Genomic DNA, 21,581 nt, shown 5'->3' with positions numbered 1-21,581 from the left:
GTGTTGAGCTTTATTGAGGCCTATTTTAGCATAGCATTCTTTCTTTCTAAACACCTGCAGAAAATTTTACTTGATTTCATTAGCAGCAAGATAAAAATATTAATATTGTTCTTTTCAAGGCTTCCTTTGTTTTGGCAATTTATTGAAGAACGTGGAAGTGATCTTACATCAATCAGAAAAAGCAATAGGTTTTGGAGTGCTGAGACTGTCATTGTGTCCTTAGGTCATTCTGGGCTGGGATATTGAAAGGGACTCAGAACAGGTGTAATATGACACACAACACTAGATGATTTATGCCCCTTCTATCTGGAGAATGTAGCATGGGATAATAGCTGCTGGTCTGTTTTTTAGAAATCCTCAGCACCAACAATCTCAGTTGAAATGAAAATGAAAGTGGCAGCTGCTGACCAGAGCTGAAAATGGGGCCATGGATGTCAGCCTGAAAACTGAGTTCCATATGTTTATGGTTTAATGTCAGCATCTCAAAACTTTCTCTAAACAAAATTTTGGTTTTATTATTTCTGTAACAGCAGGGCAAGAAAAAGCATCATCAAGGATGTACTTGATTTCTCACCTGAGCCTTCTGTCTCCATCACCCTCAGTCCACAAGTGACCTGTTTTGAAAATTTGAGGGCAGTCACTTCAGTCATTTTCAAGAAGGCAGGAACTGTCAAGGGAGGGAGATTCTCCTAATTTCTCCTGTTACTGTTATATATATATATATATATATATATATATATATATATATATATATATATATATATATATATATATATATATTTAATCAACATTATGTTGAAAGCAAACAGCTGAAGGATATCAGAATTCAGTTCATACTGGGTAGGCAACTCTATTCACTTGAGTCCTTCAATAAAACCTGTGGGATCAAGTCCTCAGTGCCAAGTTCTCTGTGCTGGCTCTAGTGACAAACCTGAGATGACCCAGACTTTTTCTTGCTTGCTTGCAACCAGCAATATCTGAAGGTAGCATAGAAATTCAGTCTTCCTGTACCTTCTCTGCACCTTTGCTGCAAGGCCACAGTGCATGGCTGGGACTGAGGGGCACTGCCTGCTAATTTTGTCTCTTCTTAATGGGGGACCAAGGGCAAAGAGTTCAGCTTGGCTGCTAAAATTGGGACACCAGGATTATTTTAAGGTGTCAGGTGAACAAATGTCATGCTGAAAGAAACTTAAGAAGGAGCCAAAGCTTTGTGAAGATAGTTACATATGTGTATAAGTTCTAGTTTTTTGGTGTTCATCTGTCATTCCTGTTGCTGTATAGCAGTAGCAAGAGGCACTTGGAGTTGGGAGACTGTGACAATATCAGGGAGGAGCAAAATGGACTATTTGAGACAGGTGTCAGCTCAGGGAAGAAAGCAGGGTCTCTAAATTAAGTTTGTAATGGTAACACAGTGGCTAATGCAAAAAACAAAATGGAGACAGAATAAAGCCTTGGTCATTTCTGTGTTAGCACATCAAGTTGTGACAAGTAGGGAAGGTATTTTCAGCCATTTGACAAAGATTTGAAAGTTTTCCTCCTTTCTTCAGGCTTCTGTTGTGGAGAGGAGTGGGCATTTTGAGGGGTTAAAGAGATACAAATAATTTTTTTTTAATAAAAGTGTGGTCAATGTAACATAATCACTTCACAACAGTTGTCTGTGTAATGTTAGATGTATGATAATGTGATATTGAAAAGTTCCCCTGGGACTCATGCTTCATGCCCTGTGCAATTCTCTTCTGACTCTTCCACACTGGTAATGCCAAATTCAAGCCAAGAAAATGACAGTACTCATCTGTAAGATGTATACACACTGTAATTGCCTAAGAACAAAATTGTCTTTTATAATTTATATTCTTACTTCAGCATTTTCAGCATATCCTCTGTCAGGGAATATTGGTAAATATTGACACAAAATTGTTTCTTCGTGTAAATCAAATCTTGAAAGGTTTCATGTGCAGCTAGTGAGTGGGTGTGTGTGTTTTTGTTTATTTGTGAATATGTCTGCCTACATAATCCCTCATCTTATAGGCTACATATTTCTCTTGTCAAAAGTATGATTATTAACAGCTTTTAAATAGTAATACTTTAAAGTTATTATTGTATAGCATCTTTCATCCAAGCTTCTCATAGTACTAATTAATGCTTGATAATCCTGATAGACATAGAAAATATTATCCCCATTAATAATGGCTAAACAGAACTACAGTGTAATGAAATAATTTTCTCTAGTGGCATTGTCACTCCTGTTTCAAAGATGAGTTAGTTCTGAGTTCACTGTCTTCTCCTGTAAAATCTCAGTAGACATAGAGAGTGTTATTTTTTTATCTCAGTCTATCTGCCCAAGGTCAATCCTGGAACTGATTGCGTGTGCATCTGTGTGGGTGACTGTAACTGGCTGCATTTAGAATAGTAACTGTGCTTTCTTCATCATCCTTTTTGGGTTTGGTTGTTTGAGATTCCTCTTGAGTTAACAAGCTTGATTGCAAGATGCTCTTTCTAGAGGTGAGGACATAGCCAGCTAAGTCAGCCAGAAATTGAAGCAGTAAGTCTTTTACTCTCACACTGCTTCTAAAACTCCACTCTCCTTTTGCAGGGTGGAAACATAACAGAGAACTGAACCAAACCCTCTCCCCCAGTTATGAAATGTCTGAAAGCTATTGAGATAGTATTTGACTTCTTTTCTTTTCCAGCTTAACCCACACTACCCAGAAGGTAATAATGAAGGAAAAGCTTTGGTAAGTGGAATTTATATGTTGCATATAATCTGGGGAATACTGTTTCCTTAACCCAGCACATCCTGACATATGGAAGCTCTTCATAGCTTTCCTTTTCCTTATGTGTTCCAGCTGCTGGGATTGTTTTCCATATCCTGTGTAAGATAGGATGCATCTCAGAACTGGCAATTCAGAAAGTTTTCCCTCACTCTGAGGCAAATGATAAGAAACTTATTCAAATTCTGCATCAAAGTGGCATTAGTTGAAGCTGTTCTGCTTGTTGTCTGACTGCAGATATGAAGTGTATTGGTTCTTAGCTCAGATGTGTTATTTCCTGGCAACAGCCTTTGCCTGATACAGCTTCAACAGTATTTTAGCTAATTCTGACTAATGAGGCCAGACATGGAGATTATAGTGTGTGAAGGAAGTGGAGTTGGGGGAAGTCTCCTCGGGGGTGTCTTATTGTTACTCAGTCAACAAATATTCCCAAAAAGAATAATTCCTCCATCAAATTCATGAGATTGCCTTGGAAAAGCTGAGATCTTCTTCAAAAAATTCAATTTAATTTCTTTCTGCTTGCCTTCCGGCTTTTGTTCTTTAAGAGGACACATTTTCAAGTTTTTCTCTGCACAGAGAAGGAATTTTTGATTTTTCATGACAAGAAACCCAAGATTCTTACATAATTACATGCCTTGAGGACTCCAATTTTAATAAAAATGAAGCCTTTCATAGGAGTTGGCTACATTGGTTTTCCATCTTCCCTGATATTTGGCATTAGTGGTGATATTGCAATAACAGCTAAGCTGTCTAGAGAAATGAGAATTCTCTCCTATGAAAGTACAGAAGTTCCACCAGTTGCTTCTCTTTTGTATTGGATTGAAACTTGAGGTCTTTGAAGCTTTGGAATGGAAATCAAGATCAGTTCTAGAATTCCCCAGTGAGTAGGTGTTAGGCCCTTGTCACTGAGGAGCCAATCCTATTGTACCACACCATACTTATTTTTGGTGTAAATTTTCCCTCTGTAGCCATTCCAGTTCATCTAAATAGTTAAAAATCCCCTGACTGGATAATGACAAAGGCACAAATGTAATCTAAGCATGAATGGTTAAAGGTGGCTTCACTACCAGTTTGACTTATTCCTCCTGGGTATTGGTTTCAGCTAAAACCCCAGACCAGATAAATCACGTTAGAGAAATGCTTCCAATAAAAAAGTAATCAAAGCTGATTGATGATTAAAGCTGATATCTCTGTGGAAATTTTAATTTATGCAGTCGGCACTTTCCTATGAAAGATGTTTTGTTGAAGAACTTCTAGCAATTTTTGGTGACACCTCCATGTAAATCTAAGCCTACAGGCTCTGTTAGTGTGCTAAAAATCTTTTTGGATCCTTCACCCCTTTATAATCTTGTTGAAAATGCCATGAGTCAGCAATGGCTATTTAAGCCTTCATTCTGCCCTGGAGCAACCCAATATAGAAACTTCATCCCTGCACAGGAATTTATTTTACGTTGCAATGATGCAGTGCATTGAATTGTCCCTCAAAAGTAAAAGAATCTTGTAATATTTGGAGTTCTTGGAGGGTCAGCTATGTCACTCTTATATCCAATAGCATGTAACCTGGAGCATGCAGGCTTTCCTTGCTCTGGTTATCATCTGGTGTTTCCTCTGCCTGGTCTCTGCCTAACTGACTCACAGCAAAGGCATCTTCTTTTCCATCCTTTGAAGCAATTAATTTTGAAATATTGCCCATGAAGTAAATCTGGAGTGGGGAGGTTGAAGTGGACCTACCCCAGCAAAATTTGAAGTCTGAGTAGCAGGGAAATGAGAAATGAATAAACGAATCCTTGTGGCTGAAGGGCTGAACCTCGTTAGCCTGTGCCCTTGAGGCCAAGAAGGCCAATGGAATCCTGGGGTGCACTGGGAAGAGCAGTGCCAGCAGGTCAGGGAGTGATCCTGCCCCTCTGCCCAGCCCTGGGAGGCACATCTGCAGTGCTCTGTCCAGACCTGGGGTCCTCAGCACAGGAGGGACAGGGAGCTCCTGGATTGGGGCCAGCAGAGGCTGAAGAGATGATTTAGGGCCTGGAGCATCTCTGGCAGGGAAAGGCTGAGGGAGCTGGGGCTGTCCAGCCTGGAGAGGAGCCCCAGCTGAGAGGGGCCCTCAGCCCTGGGTGTCCCTGCCTGCAGGGAGGGCTCCGAGCAGGGCCCAGGCTCTGCTCCAGGGGCCCAGCAATGGCACCAGAGGAACAGGCAGGGACTGAGCCCAGGAGGTTCCACCTGGGCAGGAGGCAGAACTTCTGTCCTGGGCAGTGACTGAGCACTGGACAGATTGAACAGAGAGGGTGTGGAGTCTCCTCACTGGGGATATTACAGAGCTGTCTGGACACAATCCTGTGCTCTGGTGTGGCCCTGCGGGAGCAGGGAGGTGGCACTGACCCACTGTGGTCCCTTCAGCCTGACCCATCCTGGGACTCTCTTTTTCTACTGGGCTGTTGGATGAAAGGGTAGCAGCTTCTCTGTTGTCTGGGTTTTAAAGGCAGCACAGCCATCTGTGCATTCTGTGCCAGCCCTGAACCTCTCAGCATGTGCTGGGGCTGCTTGTTCATGTTCGTGGCCTGGTTTACAAGGCCTGATCCCAGTGGCTCAGGCAACTGAATTTTGGGAAGTAGCAATGGAGAATGGTTTTCCATGATGTAGCAGTGGGCATGGACACCAAGGTTCTGCCTAAGCACATCTTTTCTGCCTTGCCTTAAGTGACTCCAGAGTCACTTAAGGGTTGAAAGGGTTTTGGCTCCAGAGAGCATAAATCTTACTGGAAGTCACTGGGATTTCTGTTCCCAAGCATTAAAGGTATGTTTGGACTGAGATTTGTTGCTTGTTTATGAGCTGCTTCTTGACAATCCAGCCAAATTATCTTGCGAAGCACTGCTTTTAATTCTGGTAAAATTTGGCCTTACAATGAGTTATTAATATTCCCACATCTTAGCTCCATAATGAATTTTTTTTTTTTAAGTGGGAAGACATTTTTGAGATTTAAGGGTCTTATCAAAAAAGGGCTTCTTCATCTCTTAAAGTCTAGATTGTAGTGTATCATGTATCAAAATGCAGTGGTCTGTGTTACAGTTCCCACTAAACCCAAAATTGGTGTTTTTTATTCTGCAAATTACTATGCATGTTCTAAGGAGAGAAATGTACAGCACCAAGAAGAATGCTACCAACATCAGGGAAATGTCAGGAGCAGCTGACATTTGTTAGTGCCTTTGTGTTAAATGCTGACTTTGGATGGGTACCTTATCTCCATTTGTCTTCATTTTCATGAGAGGGCTAATTCTAACCAGTTCCCATCTGTCTTTTATTGTTGAGATTTTTGTTAGGATGGAAACTGGTATGTACTTACTTATCATGTAAAGAAGTTGGGCAGTTCTACTGTGGGCTGCCAGGTACAATTTGATGTATCTCCTTTGACTTCTGTTTATATATCTTTATGAATTCCCAACATTCTGCAATTCTAACTTTTCCTTCTTGCTGCCAACCTGGGAGATTTTTTTTTTTTTAGATAAAAACTGTAAATTAATTTTTTTTTGAAATATTTTATTTTACCTTCCAGGAATGACCTGTATTGAATTATGTTATTTTATATGGGTGATGCCATTTAAACAAGTAGAATAGACAATCTGAAAAACATTGAAAAGAAAAGAGAAAAGAAAAATCATCAGCTTAAAAATGGCAGCTTATATAAAGCCAGCAGTCAGACCGCTGGGGAGGCTGGGGGAGAAGGGGAGACACGGATGCCGGCACATTATTATTATTCTGCTGTTGCACACGGGTCTGAATCAGCTCTGGAAATGCATACATTGTTTCTTACAGAATGTCTCTGGCTCCTAACAACAGGATTGCAACGTGATGTCTCTGCTAAAAACGCGATGACTCACAAATGAGTCAACAGTGAAGGTGTTACAGGAGGCTAACTGCTGTGCTGTCTGCCAGGGCTCCTAGCAGGCAGGAGCAAGGCTGGCCATTCATTTACTCCATTTTCTTCTCATAAAGAATTTTAAAAATAATCTAACCTATGGAGTTCTGCTCACGTTACTGCTCTGTGAAAATGCTGGTTTTGTAAGAGCCTCCTAAACTGGGTTAACGTATTGAGATACCACATTGCTCTGGATTTAACAGGCATTTTCAGAACTCTGGCTGCTATTAAATTTAATTTCTGCTGAAATCTGTAGTGCAGCTTAATGTATTCATTCAGGAGCAGGGCATTATCCTTGTCTGTCTCTATGCCACAAGAGGTGTCTTCACCAATTGGAATTGTAGATTGGGTTTCTAAAAGAAAATGTATTTTAGGTCTGTCATGTTTTTGGATTGCTTTTTGCAGTTGAAATGAAGGCCCTTCTGTAAGCAAAGCTCCGTGTAGATCTCTTGAAATTTAGGTATGATGCCCAGTTGACTTAAATAAGGAAGTTTTGGGATAGTAGCAATTAGTAGCAAATTCTGTTAAGAGCTGTGAAAAGGGTTATCTGCTGAGCTGTAAGTCTCAAGGAGAACAAATCTCATTGGACCTGATTATTTTGTCACTGATTCCAGCATGGGATTTGTCTCTCCTTACATTTGCCTTCCACATGGCAAGCAGTATATTTGTGCTTTTTTTTCCTCTTTAAGCTTCTTTTTAAATCATGGTGCAGTGTAAATCAGTGGTGGTAGCCCAGGAATTACAGACTTTGCTGTGGGCCTGTATCAGTATTTTCCCTTCTCACCAAAATGGTGGTTTTTCTCACCACCCAGGACTCTTTTTTTGAATGTTCAGCCTTTGCTTTCGTAGGTGGCTCCCACCCTGGCTGGGCCATGGGGGTTTACTCAGTTCCCCTTCCTGGATGTGATTATTGAGCTTTGCTGCTGCAGAATAAGGATAGGGGCTCACAGCTCTCTGTGTCAGTGCACACTGAGGTTTTCTCAGGCTGAAGGAGCTGACTCTGCTCTTTGTACCTCTGATACTTTCACTGGGTTGTTTGGAAGGGGTGGATCCAACTCCTGCCGGGCAGAAGCAGAACTCAATGTGTGATCTCCTTGATCCTTGTGAGTGATTTAACCAGTGCACAAGAATGAAGTGATTGCACCTTCCTCACCTTGGATGTGTGTCTGATGTGACTTGTGACAGCCTGTTGCTAGTTTGTTGTAGTTTGGAACAATCAAAACTATATACATTTTCCTTCCAGGAATGCACTATTTGGTAATATTGTTTTACCCACAGTTCTCTATATTCCTGGCATGTAATTCACCTGGTTTTGTTTGTTTTTTATTAAGTCCTGGAAGTGCTTTCCTTGGCTGTCACTGACCACATTGCCAACATCTCTGAAACTGTTCCATTGGCTTTCTCTTCACACTGCTTTAAGTTGAATTTTCTTCTCTCTGCATTTGAGTTCCTTTGCAGTTCTTTTCTTCTTTTCTCTTAATTGAATCCAGTTTTGCTGGCTGCATCTGCTCATATGCCAGTTTCTACCTGAGCAAATGTCATCTTGTTTTCATCTGCTTAGGAATGCAGTGCTTCTCCTAAGATATTGTCTAATTAATTTAAACTATCCCAGTACTTTCACTTTTTTCCACATCCTCACATGGACTCACCTGCTGATTCAATAATGGCTGGGTTAAGTGCAGATTCTGACGGCTGCTTACTAAATTTAATTTATTGTGAGAAGCTTTTGTACGCAAGTGTCTGTGCATTCTCTCTCTCCTACACAGGCATGTGCATGTGCACTGGGACATAAAATGAGGCACAAATACACATCCATGTTGGTCCTATGTAATGACAGCATTGCTGTCTCTCATGTACCCCTTGTATAAAACTTGTTTCCAGAGCTGTCAGGTCGGGGGTCGCTTCTTAGATCTTTTTTCTCACGAGTAGTGCCTGACTCCCATAACCCAGCTTGGGTTGTAATATTCAGATGCTAAAATAATGCTGTAAGGAGAGTTCTGAGGTTTGTGGGAGAGTTCAGCATGGAACTGCTGTACAGCTCTTGTGCGGGTCTGATTTTGCTTAGCTAAGCTCGGCATTGCAGTTAGCTGTGTTGCAGGCACTGTCTTGCCCTCTGTTGAAGTGGAATTTCTTTTTAGGCTAAAAACCAGATCTTGTACCTATGTCTGCCAACTGCTAAGCCTAGTTGGTGGGATTTAGGGCTGGTGAACTCGTTGCTTAACTGGATCTATACAGCTGCTGGGGTCACCAGGGAATGAGCAGGGTTAGCCCCAAACTGCTGGGGGAACTTCTCCTCAGAACTAATGGTTGTGAACTGCTAAGGCACAGGAAACCTGCCTTTGACTCTGCCTCCTCCTGCCACCTCACCCACTTTATACACTGGTCATGGTGTTCTGTGGTGGGGAATATCCCTTTGCCCAGTCCGGGTCAGGTATCCTGCCCATGTTCCCTCCCGGTATGGTTTCATATTTTGGTCTGTATTTTACTCAGAGCCCCAGGATAAAAAGAAAACCATACAATTATGAAGTGTCCTGCCTTTTTGTATACCAGTCATTTCAGTTTGGAAATTATAGTGAAGTGGGTAGTTTCTGGTAAACCCTAATTAGATTTCAATGTAAGTTGTGAAAAATATCAAAAAGTTTGGATGCTGTTCTAAACTATCCTGTACTACTCACCCCTTTACAGACCTCTTGAATTTTAAATTGGATTTCCAGTTTTCTGTCTTGTTATGAAGTGTAGGAAGTAGTTTTTCATTTAATATTAGACTCTGACTTACTCCTGTTAAGCTCTCAGAAGGATTTTTTTATTGTTCATATGCCTTTTCAGTTTGTTTCTCATCACAAGTACGTACAACAAAATATGTATGGAAATCACAAAAGCAATTTGCTATTTTCTCAATTCTTGCATATAGGTTAAATTTTTTGTGTATTTTTCAGTAGTATTTTTGGGCATAAGATACAAGAGGATGTGGGGACTGTCAGATGAGTTTACTCTTGTGCAAGTCACAGGAGATGGTTGCTCTTTGTCTTAGCAAGCCTTCCTCAAACACTTGTGGCAGTACCCTAACGACTAGAGGAGCCTAGGAAAAATGTATTTCTGTATTTTTTTTTCTTCTCTCTCCATCCTTGATAGAAGTCATGGGATGGAGAGCTGGCATTTTGTAAGCTTGATAATGAAAAAATGGATGTTTTGGAAGGATTCAAAAAGTGCCTTGAAATGTGTTGATAACTAACCCTTTCTTCCATAATTTCACCCATCCCTGATTTTGTTGTTTAATTTCAGTTGGCAATGTGGATAATCAAAGCTTTGCCCTTGATTGTCCCTTACAGTTTGGTTTTAATCAAGCCACTAATGCAAACCAAGTACAGCCTGGCCTTTTACATTGTACAACTCTTCCTTAGTGGTGTATTGTAAATCATTATAATAGCATTTCATGCTTCCAGGGTTGGATTTTTTTCTCTTTTGGCTTTCCTCATTCCTCTTCTCCTCTCCCTCTGTGATGTATTTTGTGTACATGAATGGCCCTGGGCTGCCAGTCTCTTAATTGGTTATCAGTCTTTTGTAAGATGTGTAACTCGGCACCCCAGAGGAGCAGCTTTTACTCACACCAGTAATTCTGTTGGTTGCTGTGTGGATATGGGCACAGACTCTGAATGACTCCATCAAGCCAAGAAATGTTCTCAGGGAGGGTGGCATTTGGAGTCTGTAGGCAAAGCTGTGGAGGTGACTAAAGATATGAGGATGGTGCTGTGGGGTCACAAAATTCCTGTGGGCTCTCAGCAGATGGTGAGAGGCAGATCCCACCTTAGCTCAAGGCCTTGGCTGAGTAACTCTGTCCCTCAAAGGGACAACTCCTGCCCTTGCAGGGGGTAAAATCAGACCTGTGCTGGACCCAGCCTTGGTGTGTTATCAGCCTGTGCTGAGATTTGTAATACAGTCCAGCTGGGGCTTTGCCTGCCCCCCTTGCCATGTCAAGCTGGTCCTGATGGAGCAGATGTTCTCCCTCCTGCTCTTTTGAGAATGTCCACAGGACAAGAGGAAATGGCCTCAAGCTGCTCCATGGGACGTTCAGGTTGGGCATCAGGAATAACTTCTTCTTGGAAAGGTCTGACAAACGTTGGAAGGGTTTGCCCAGGGATGTGATGGAGTCCCTGCCCCTGGAGGTATTCAGGAAACAACTGGACATGGCTCAAGTTTAGTTGACAAGGTGGTGAGTTTAGTGACAAGGTGGTCACTAAGGGTGGACTTGATGATCTTAGAGATCTTTTCCCACCTAAATTATTCTGTGATTCTCTGAAAGGATGATGCTCTGATTCTGCAATCTGAGAGGAAAAAGCCATCAAACTTACATAAAACAACAATAGATTGAAACAAATTACTTACTTTTTAATTCTCCTACTTATCTTAAAAAAAAATAAATCTAATTTTCATTCATTCTCTTATTTCAAACGTGGCCCTTTCCAAATCAGCACTGCGTAGTTGCATCAGGTGGGAGTGAGGGGTCTACAGCTACTGCAGGTTTTTGAGGTTGTAGGTGTCAAAAAAAGCATATCCAGTGCTGCAATGCCTCTTTAGCTTGTGGCCTGCTGTTGTTCTAATGACTGCCTGAGACCCCATGAAGCAAAGTGCATCCTTTGTGTTACTCCAAAGCCAGTTGTGGTAGATTCTTGCTCGAAGGTAAAAAAAAAAGAAAAAAATTCAGATGTATTACTTGTCTGCAAGGTAATTGAAGAATTTCTAATGGGCCCTGATGCAAGCAAATAACCCTTGTGCCTAATCAGCAGAGAGAAGGCGACCTTCCTGCTTCAAAGAAGAAACGCCAGGCAGGGGAGAAGATTATGTATACTTTGGTCTCTGTGCCACATGGAAATGACATCGCATCTCTCTTTGAACTGGATGCCACCACCCTTCAGAGAGCTGATTGCCTGGTTCCAAGGTAAAATAAAAAAAAAAAATAAAGAAAATGAAAAAAGGGCAGAAAATAGTGCTGTATTGACAAGGTTTCTTCCTGGCATTATGCTGGTGAGTGAAGCAGAAAAAAAGCAAACATGAGCAAGTATTATCCTTCTGTTAAAATTTGAGGAGTGTTCATGGATAAATAAGGGATGTATAAAACATGATGCTGCTGCTGTGACTGGGTAAAATAATTATAAGGATAAAACAAGTGACACTTAGAGAGAGTCTGTGAAGAGAAAAAATAATGGTCTAAATATTGCACAAATCTGTGCGAGGACATAATTGAACTCTGTGCACTGTTTGAAAAAAAAAAAAGTACTTTTAATATATTTAACTGAATTGTTCCCAACAAAATAATGTGTGGGGTGAGCTGGGCTTCTGTTTCCCTGACAGATCATGATGCCACTGAGCACATTTGTTATTCAAATGTATTCAGCAAGTGGCTTCTGGGTTTTAATTGTCAATATTTGAAATTTTAGCTGTGTAGCATAGCTGAGATTGGTTAGATAAGTCACACGGTGTTGGTTGTGACTGAATGGGCTTGCAGACACTTAGGGCTGGTTGTTATGAGGGTGGATTTTAAAGCTGGGTACCCACAAATACTGATGTATGTGACTTTGAAGTGTGTTTGCTATGCTAAGTTCTGCCAGATAATTTGCTTACTTGAATACTCAAAAGCCCATCAGCGGAAAGGGAGAGCGTGAATGGAGACCACAGTGAATATATTTCAAAAGTAAAAATTCAGAGTTAAAATTGTAATTGATTTCTCAGCTCTGCTTTTTGATAATACCACAGATTATCATATGGAAAGAATTTAGAAGGATCTCATATCTACTCTTTGTTCACTTGATTTTCAGTTGAGAACTGGTACTGTAAATGCTTGCTCTGGAACAAGGGTTTGCAGATCATAATGATGAAGCTGTGAAACCACGGTCAGCTTTACTTTCTGGCTTTTGTGCTGTGACAGCTTAAAAGGGTTCGTTATTCTGCAGGAAAAAAATAATAAAAGAACTGGGTTTATTCATGAAATGTATTTCTGTTCAGATGGGATTTTATAACATCTTCCCTTTTAGTTTTTTTCCTTTAAAGAATATTTTACTCCTAGACTTACAAAAATACTTAAACCCAGCATTCTGCATAATCCCAAGATGCTGGCTGTTCTTGTTGCAGCTCTGCTCTGGGTGAGAAAGAAGGAGTCAAGGGAAAGGGGTACAGCTTTTAGGTCCACCTCCCCTTTTTATTGCAGTGGCTGGTGTGGCTCCTGCTCTCCAGCCTCATGCCACAGGCAGGTATTGCAGGACACTCCACTTGCCCACGTGGGCTCAAGACTGATCCATCTCAGCTGCTGTTTGCTCTGTCCCCTTTAGGAACTCCTATGTCCGACTGAGGCACTTGTGCACCAACACTTGGGTCACCAGCACCAGCATCCCCATAGACACTGAGGAAGAGAGGCCTGTGATGTTAAAGGTAAACAAAATCCCAAATTCATTCCTGAAGCTGGCTCACTTCCAACCTATGAAATGTGCATAATAATTAGGTTAAAGTAAGAGGATTTCTCACCCACTTTAAACCAAAAATGATTGCAGATTGGGACATGCCAAACCAAAGAAGACAAGGAAGCTTTTGCCATCGTATCGGTTCCTCTGTCTGAGGTCAGAGACTTGGACTTTGCCAATGATGCTAACAAGGTTTTAGCATCAACTGTTAAAAAGCTGGAGAACGGAACAATAACCCAGAATGAAAGGAGGTTAGTGCGTTTTATTTTTTCCCTTGCTAAATTGGTGTTTGGTTACTCATGCTAACACAGTCATGGGTAGGTGATATCCACATGGACAGAGGCAAATGGGAGAGGACACTTCAGTTCTGAGAGTGCCAGCCTGGGGTTAGATGCTACCTCTGTTGGAGCATCCTTGCTGTTCCTCAGGCTGGTGTGTGTATCTCCTGTGTAAAAGCGGCGTAAACAGCACTTCTCCAGCTCACTGGCCACATAAATAAATGGGTAGTTCCCTGGGCAAATGTCTTTGTCTGGATTTCTTTTGATAATCTGCTTCTGAGCTGTAACGTGAGGGTGCATTGCATCTGATTCTCATGTACATGAAAGCAGCACTGCAGAGCTCTGGACTTGTGTTAAGTTCACCACACTGCAAAATCTGCACAAGCCTTGGAAGGAGGTCTCAGTGTGACTGAGAAGCTGCTCCATTTGCTTTCTCATACCTATTTTCCCTGTTCTCTTTTTCTGTCTTACATCAATTTGGTGTTCACCCCTTGTATTCATCCCCATTTTTTCTGTGGCGCTATTGGAATGTCTGCTCCTCACACCCTCCCCTGAATCAAGGGATTTTGTAGTACATTTGTTGTACATTGTAGCCAGATATATTCCACTGCCAGTGATGTAGTTCGCTATTTGTCTTCAGCTGCCTGTGGTTAAACTGAATAGAAGACAACATCTCTGGCAGTGTGAATTCATAACTGTAATACATCATATATAGCTTTTTTTTTTTCTGAAATGTTGCTTTTTGGTGATGAAACTGAATTTTTGCAGTCAGTTTCCAGTAGAAATTAGACCAGATTATTTAATATCCTAACAGGCAGATTTTTAATGCCTGGGTGTTGGGACTCAGCCTTGAAAAGCTGTGGGGGCCATTTCATGATTGAGTTGACCCAGAGAGGGATACCACAGTATCCAGGTGGAACATCCCTGTATGAACCTGTCACTGTCAGTATTGTCAGATCTTGATGTTAGCAGATTGATACAACAAACATGTAAAACAATTCAGAGATGTTTCACAACAGTGCCATCATTTGTTAGTTCTTGTGATTTCCTTTGGAAAAAAACCCACACCATCTTTTTTTTGTCTTATCACCTTCTAGTATAGAGTAGTAGGAGTCCCAACAGTTTATTCCTTATTGCTCCAGCCTACAGCTGCCTTTTCTACTTTACTTTGTGGGGGTGAGACACCCCTTCACTCAGAGGGTTTAGGTGAGCAGCCCAGCTCACTTGTGGATAATGGGGACTTTGTGTCTGGCTCCCACAGGTGACTGAAAATCTCTTGGGAATTTTCCTGCCTCTTTCATAGCTTGTAGATTTGTTAGTTATGGACTAACAAATAACATTGACCAAATTGAGATGATGCTGAGTTTTTCATGTAAAAGATTGCTGGTGCTGTTAAGGGATATTCTTTGAAATCTGTAGACATCTGTGTTTCTCACTGCATGTCTGGCAAGGTGTTAGTAACAAGGAGGCAGCAATGACTTTGTTTTCTTTTTTTTTCATTTATATTCTGTCTTTTTACATTTTCTGAAGGTGGGAGAGAAGGAATTACTACTGCCTCTGTTGTTTTTAGCACCTGCTTCTGACAAATCTTTTGTTTAGCAAAGAGTGAAACAAATGCAGTTTCTTGGGTCAGTATATATAGGAAAACAGTTATATATGAATATATTTATGAAAAAATGTATATATGAAACAGTTTCATGGGTCAGTAGGGAAATTAGCTAGTGGCAGAATGTTTTTATTCCTCTGGTGAGTCCATCATCTTGTTTCATGGACCCATGATAAAGCATAAAAATCCTTGCTAGGCTGCATAAGTTTCTTTTTACTGCTCCTGGGCCTTGAGGCCACCAGGTATAGATTTTGGGTCTCTGAATACTGTTTATCAATCCAGCGGCCTGTTTTTTCTCTTGTTTTCCCTCTGGTTGTTGTTTTAATGCCTTGGTAAACAGCCCTGTGATTGATTTAAGCTTCTGCTGAACCAAGGCTTGGAATCCTTAATGTACATGTCAAACTTAACTTGGCAGTGGTGGAAGTTCCATTGTGCCAGGTAAAGCTTAGCATAAATGTGATTTTCATTCTTAATGAATCCTAGGAAGTGTTGAGTGACTGTTTATAGTAATGATTTGTCTATTTATTCTAGGTTTGTAACCAAGCTACTGGAAGATCTCATTTTCTTTGTTGCTGATGTGCCCAATAACGGGCAAGAAGTTTTGGATGTGATCATTACCAAGCCAAACCGGGAACGACAGAAATTAATGAGGGAGCAAAATATATTGGCTCAGGTATGTCCTACTGTGTTAATAACTTATTTGTATTTGCAAACAGATTGCAGGAGAGAGTGATGTGAGAAAAAGTTATTTTTGGGTAAGTTGGCTTATGCCAGGTTGGGTTTGTGTTTCACTGGATTGGGTAGAAATGACACTTCTTGGTCCCTAAATCAGAGTCAAGCACAAGGGGCTGCAGAAGGCTCTTAATGTCATGTGATTCTGATAAGATTTAAGATCATGTTTGGGAGCAAATTGTTCACGAAATTTGAGACAAACATGGAATGTTGTCCCAATCGTGCAAGTGTTCCCCACATAGTGCCCCTGTGGAACTCTTCATTTGCATGAGGGCAAACTTGCAAGTAAATAAAATTAATGTCCTTCTTGAGAAGTCAACTGAAAGAAATTTTTAAAAAAGGTAAAAGGATGAGACTGGACAGAAGCTAGTGTTGTCCTTCTTTTTCATCTTAAAGTTATCCAAAGTTAAGACATGTAACTAAAACTGTTTAAATTTGGGGATAGTAAAGAAAAAGCAATATCAATCAGGTTGGTGGGAAATGTAAAGCTAACCCCAAATGCATAAAGCTGTGATGTCTCAGATTGTGTTCCCACTTGTATTTAGTCGAGGATGTTGTGCTGATCCTGTCAGAGGACATTTCCATTGTCTTTGAGTTCTGCTGAAGTTCCATTATGTAAGTTCAGCAGAAATCTGGGTCTGGTTTTCACTCTCAGTGATTTTGATTTTGAACAGATATTTGGCATCCTCAAAGCTCCTTTTAAGGACAAAGGTGAAGGATCAATGCTGAGACTTGAAGACCTGGGCGACCAGAGATATGCTCCCTACAAATACATGTTAAGACTATGTTACAGAGTTCTAAGACACTCCCAACAGGACTATAGGAAGAACCAGGTCAGTGGTATTAAAGATAATTTTCCTCCTGATTTCTATAATTATATGTCCTGGGTTTGACATGGTGCTCTACACTTACAAGTGGGATTCTGTGGTAATGGGGAAAGGCCTTTTTTTGTGTGTGTATAGCTTAGTAGTGTGTGAATTGAAAGTTCAACAATGAATATCACAAGTTCCCTTTGTACTTTTGCAGACTGAGACTGGGGCTCACTGCTTCATTCATGAGCTTTCTGTTATTAAAAATATGTTCTTGGAGCCTGGATTGCAAAGTGGGAAATCTGCAAAGCTGTCTGTTTCTCTTGTTTAAATATTTATAGAGGGATGGCAGTGAGTCAGAGCAGAGGTTGTTATATCAGGTAGCCTGATTTCCCACTGCTGGAGACTCCCTGTGAGCAAGAGGTATTTCAGAACATGGACTAAAGGGACTGGAGATAAAAGCCTGAACTGCTGTGTGGCTTCTTTGTTTTCTTTCCAGTGTTTTACAGAAATATTTCTGTCCTGAAGGGAGAGAAAAGGAGGAGGGAAGACTCAGAAAAAAAGCTTCTTAAACGCTATAAAAACCTTTCAGTTTTCCCTTTAAAAAAAAAAAAAAAAAGAGGTTGCCATTTCTTGAATTTTATATATATTTTCATGGATTCATTCCTTTGGTTTATGAAAGAATAAGAAGAGTTAGTCATCCCTAATATGGAATCTTTTTCTCAGGGTACATATTTGAAGTATTCAGAAGTTCTTTTCTTCAGGCCAGTTCAGAGAGGAAAGTTTTGAGTGTTATTTTGATTGCTAACTAAGCTGGATGCCCCTTGTTTGTAAAAGAGAAAGCACTGCTGCTGAGCAGGTCATCATGGGAATTCTTCCTTTTTTCAGGAGTATATTGCTAAGAACTTCTGCGTCATGCAGTCCCAGATTGGTTATGATATTCTGGCAGAAGACACCATCACAGCTTTGTTGCACAACAACAGAAAACTGCTAGAGAAACACATCACGGCTAAAGAAATAGAGACGTTTGTGAATTTACTCAGGAGAAATCGAGAGCCAAGGTTTGAAGTGGTCCATGTAGCATTTTTGCAGTAGCTGTGAATTGCATGCTATTCATTGCTTTGATGTCTCTTTCTCCCTGTTTTGACCTGGCAAATGAAAACCCCACCTGTACAGGAAATATTAGAACTACCTATAATTCTTGGAATTTAACCATATCCACATTTTAAAACTAGAGGTTACTGAAAAGAGGGCTTATACTTTACAGGACAACCTTGAAAATTTGGTCTCAGTTCTGACTGGGGCAAAGAAAAATTAAGAAAAAGTTTAATTTCTCCCAGCTCTACAGCTCCTCTGTGAAACCGCCACTTGTGCTGGTTCCCCTGCTAATAATCCTGGTGTAAGTTATACACACATGTCAATTTTTCTAAGCTTTTATTAATATCAGTTTTCCTGCAGGTTCTGATTCCAGGTCAGACCTGAAAAGGGCCTAGGACAGTGAAGATCCCATAAACTTGTGTCCTAGACCAGATTTTGTTCCAAATTAAAATTTCTGGCCTTGAACTTCATTCAGCTGATATTTTTTTTTTAATAAGCTTCAGGTCAGAATATAGAAGAATTGGATTTCCTTATTTTTAAATGGAAAAATCTCTTGATGATTGGATTTTCAGTTGTAAAATGAGCAAAGTAATACAAGTATAAGAAATGAATGTACTGAAGGCCAAATATTGTTCTCTGTAATTGTGAATACCATTTTCTAGGTAGCCTTTAAGGATATTGCTCAAGGTCTTGGTGCTTCACTGCCTCAATTATTTTCTATATGCCTCTTTGGCCTCACTCTGTAATCTCATTGCCTCTCCCCTGCTCAGCTGTGTTTGGTTTGGTCAAAATGAAGAGGAAATCACAGGATCAGCTCTGTCTCTGAAGGGTCTGTGTTTATTGAAAATCTCATATTGCATTTTCTTTTGGTGGAGGATGTGATGGAATTTGTGCCATAACCACATCATGCAACTGCTGTGTATCCACTTCTTTGAGGAGTTCAGGAGCAATAAATGTTTCAAAATTGCTCCTTGCCAGAATGGTGTAATCTGAACAGTAAAGACTTGATCTTGATACTGATTTTCATGGAGAGTCTTGTAGATTTTTGCAGCACTGTTGAGGTGAGTGAAAATTGTGGCATTCTGCTCTAAAACACATGAGCTACAAAATAAAAAATCTTCCTGAGTTTGGCTCCAACCAGGTGACTTCCCCATGTAATTCCATGTAACTATGTGCTGTTTGCTTAATTTTATCTTTGTGATTGCTATGCACTTTTAACTACTAGTTGCCACAAAGCTTCGTTTCAGTTATGTGGGTGGATTTTTTCCTAAGTCTACCCTGGATGCTGTCTGTACTCACCCACTACAGTTCCCAGACTTTAGTGGGGATTGTGGTCTGTGCTTAGAGGTTCAAACTGTTGGATCCTTGGAAGGCTGATAGGAGATGGTCAGAGTTTGTACCTAAATTTCTAAGGAAGTGGAATACATGATCTGTGTGTGCCTGTTCACTTTTGCTCCCCTACCAGTTCTTGAGCACCTTGCTCAGTTTTAGCCTCATTTGCTAGAAGAGTGGTGGGATCAGAGATACTTAATTCCTATAATGGAAAGTGGAAACTACATCGAAGGAAGAGGCCCTTTTTATACTGCAGTGTGTCAAAGGCTGAAAAATGGATTACTGCTTCTGCACACACAGGAATCCCTGAAAAGAGACAAACCCGTGTACCTAATGAATGTCCCAGCTGTGAGGAAAGCCTCAGCCTGAACCTTGTTAAACATCAGAAGACCTAAATTTGAGAGATAAATTAATAGGGAGATGATTTCCCTGCAAAGCTTTGTTCTTTCTGCTTTACATGGAATGACCTCTTGGAATGCAGAGTCCTATCTGCAGGTCCTGACAGATCTGCACTCTTCTCTGGTAGCTCATCATTCCCAAGGGCAGGTTGGATGGGGCTTGGAGTAACCTGATCTAGTGGAAGGTGTTGTGAGTTGCAAGAGTATGAACTGGCAGAGATCATGATATTTATCAGAGACCTTGATAAATATCATGATACAGAGTCCCTGTAGTCTACCCATCCTCTAGTGCTGAGTGCAAGAGAGTTCTACTGCAGTTCCCCAGTAGTAAGTAGCTTAAGTCTCATGTTCCGCTGCATCTGTGGTTTTTTGACTGCAGATTCTTGGATTATCTGTCAGACCTGTGTGTATCTAACACCACAGCAATACCAGTAACTCAGGAACTCATCTGCAAGTTTATGCTGAGCCCAGGGAATGCTGATATTCTCATCCAGACCAAGTGAGTATCTGTAATCACAACATGCCACCTTTTTGTTGTCTGCTCTCTTAAATTCCCAGCACTTTGCTCGTGGCTTCATTGTGAATGGTTTGTGTTTGCAGGCTGGTTTCAACCCAAATGGACAATCCCCTGGAATGCCCAGTCATCTCAGATGACATTGATGAAGAGGAAGTGTGGCTTTACTGGATCGACAGCAACAAGGAGCCTCACGGCAAAGCCATCAGGCATCTGGCTCAGGAGGCAAAGGAGGGCACAAAAGCTGATTTAGAAGTTCTTACCTACTACAGGTAAAACTGCTTGTTCAAAGGGAAGAAAATGTAAACTCTCTGAAGAGCCCCAGTGCTGTTCTTATCCAGTTCATTTGGCAATATCAAAAAAGGAAACCAGAATCGTGAAAGAAAAAACTATGAAATCAGTTTCATGCCAGAAACTGAGACTAAGAGTTCATTTCAAGTTTTACTTGTGGGAGTTATCACAGTCTCTGCTGCCTACTCCAGGCCAATCTTGAGTTTCCTTTGCTCATCACATCTCTTTGTGTGTCTTTTATTTTGCCTCTAACCTTTTATTTATTGAGCTTTAATTTTAGGTTGTGGTGCCCTGGAAGCAAGGCATGATCTGAGAAGCGAGTGTCCTGAGTGTCTTGAGGATTAGAAAAGAAATGGGATCGTGGAATAATGTTTTACAAAATTGAAGCAACAATTGAACAAATAATTTTAATGTCAAGTTGCTCCCTTACTTAACAAAATCATTCTTGTTATTTTTAGGATTTATATCAGAAATGCTCACGACAGGCTTGTAACATGAGATTCTGAGGTGTCAGAATTTCCAGCTTTCATTTCCAGCCCATTTTGTTGAATACCACGTTATTACCTTTTTTTTTTTTTTAAGGTACCAACTGAACCTCTTTGCAAGAATGTGCCTGGACCGCCAGTATCTTGCCATCAACCAGATTTCTGCTCAGCTGTCAGTAGACTTGATCCTCAGGTGTATGTCTGATGAGAGCCTCCCCTATGACCTGCGGGCTTCCTTTTGCCGCCTGATGCTGCACATGCATGTGGACAGAGATCCCCAGGAGTCTGTGGTGCCTGTCAAGTACGCCAGATTGTGGACTGAAATTCCTACCAAGATCACCATTCATGAGTGAGTTGAAAGTGCTTCAAACTAAAGTACCAAAGCTCTTTGTAGGGTTAGTCTAAGAGCAAAATGGTTGTAGATGTCCAGTGTCCACAATACATGTGTGTGAAAAGCCATTTTGTTGCAGAGCACGGAACTATTAATTATTGTTACTCTTGGAAACTTCAGTGGGCAGCTTTCAATCATTAAATATTTAAATTTTATTTTTCACTATGTTCTTTTACTGGACAAGCTGGGGAAGATGGAATGGCCTTTCCTCAGACCAGCTGCACTCCAGGTAAACCTGTTGTGTCTCACATGACACATGGTTTGCTAGGCTGGAACTTGGTTTTATACCCCAAGTTCAACAGAAAGCCACAGCTGGGAACCCAGAATTAAGACACAGCCTCTGTCCACAAACAGAGGCTGTGGCCTTCACTTAGTAAAGTAATTAAGCATGTGTTAAATTTAATTTTAGAGAAAGGACCATTGATTTCAGTGGAAACCCTGTCTGGCTCCACTGATTTTATGGAGCAGCAGCACTGGGATGCTCCCAGCCAGGGAAAATCTGGCTGGAGAGACA

General features: G+C 40.9%; 1 protein-coding gene across 6 annotated transcripts in view; it reads left to right on the top strand.

Moving 5' to 3' along the window:
- Window positions 1-21,581, top strand: part of ITPR2 (inositol 1,4,5-trisphosphate receptor type 2) — a 244,386-nt gene that overhangs the window by 54,371 nt on the left and 168,434 nt on the right. For 4 of the 6 annotated variants that reach the window (XM_071422551.1, XM_071422547.1, XM_071422552.1 and 1 more), the window contains 10 exons: window positions 2,691-2,735; window positions 11,463-11,617; window positions 13,005-13,104; window positions 13,224-13,384; window positions 15,549-15,690; window positions 16,424-16,582; window positions 17,447-17,619; window positions 19,766-19,885; window positions 19,987-20,172; window positions 20,774-21,025. In XM_071422551.1, the coding sequence (XP_071278652.1) occupies window positions 2,691-2,735; window positions 11,463-11,617; window positions 13,005-13,104; window positions 13,224-13,384; window positions 15,549-15,690; window positions 16,424-16,582; window positions 17,447-17,619; window positions 19,766-19,885; window positions 19,987-20,172; window positions 20,774-21,025 (1,493 nt within the window). The remainder of the gene's footprint in view (window positions 1-2,690; window positions 2,736-11,462; window positions 11,618-13,004; window positions 13,105-13,223; window positions 13,385-15,548; window positions 15,691-16,423; window positions 16,583-17,446; window positions 17,620-19,765; window positions 19,886-19,986; window positions 20,173-20,773; window positions 21,026-21,581) is intronic. The other 2 variants (XM_071422548.1, XM_071422550.1) reach the window with 2 other exon arrangements.

This window comes from Agelaius tricolor, unplaced genomic scaffold (genome assembly GCF_023055355.1).
Source record: "Agelaius tricolor isolate 1412-34295 unplaced genomic scaffold, bAgeTri1.0.p SCAF_3, whole genome shotgun sequence".
Lineage (NCBI taxonomy): Eukaryota > Metazoa > Chordata > Aves > Passeriformes > Icteridae > Agelaius > Agelaius tricolor.
Note: the sequence above shows the minus strand (reverse complement) of the source record. Positions and strands in the feature narration are given on the sequence as shown.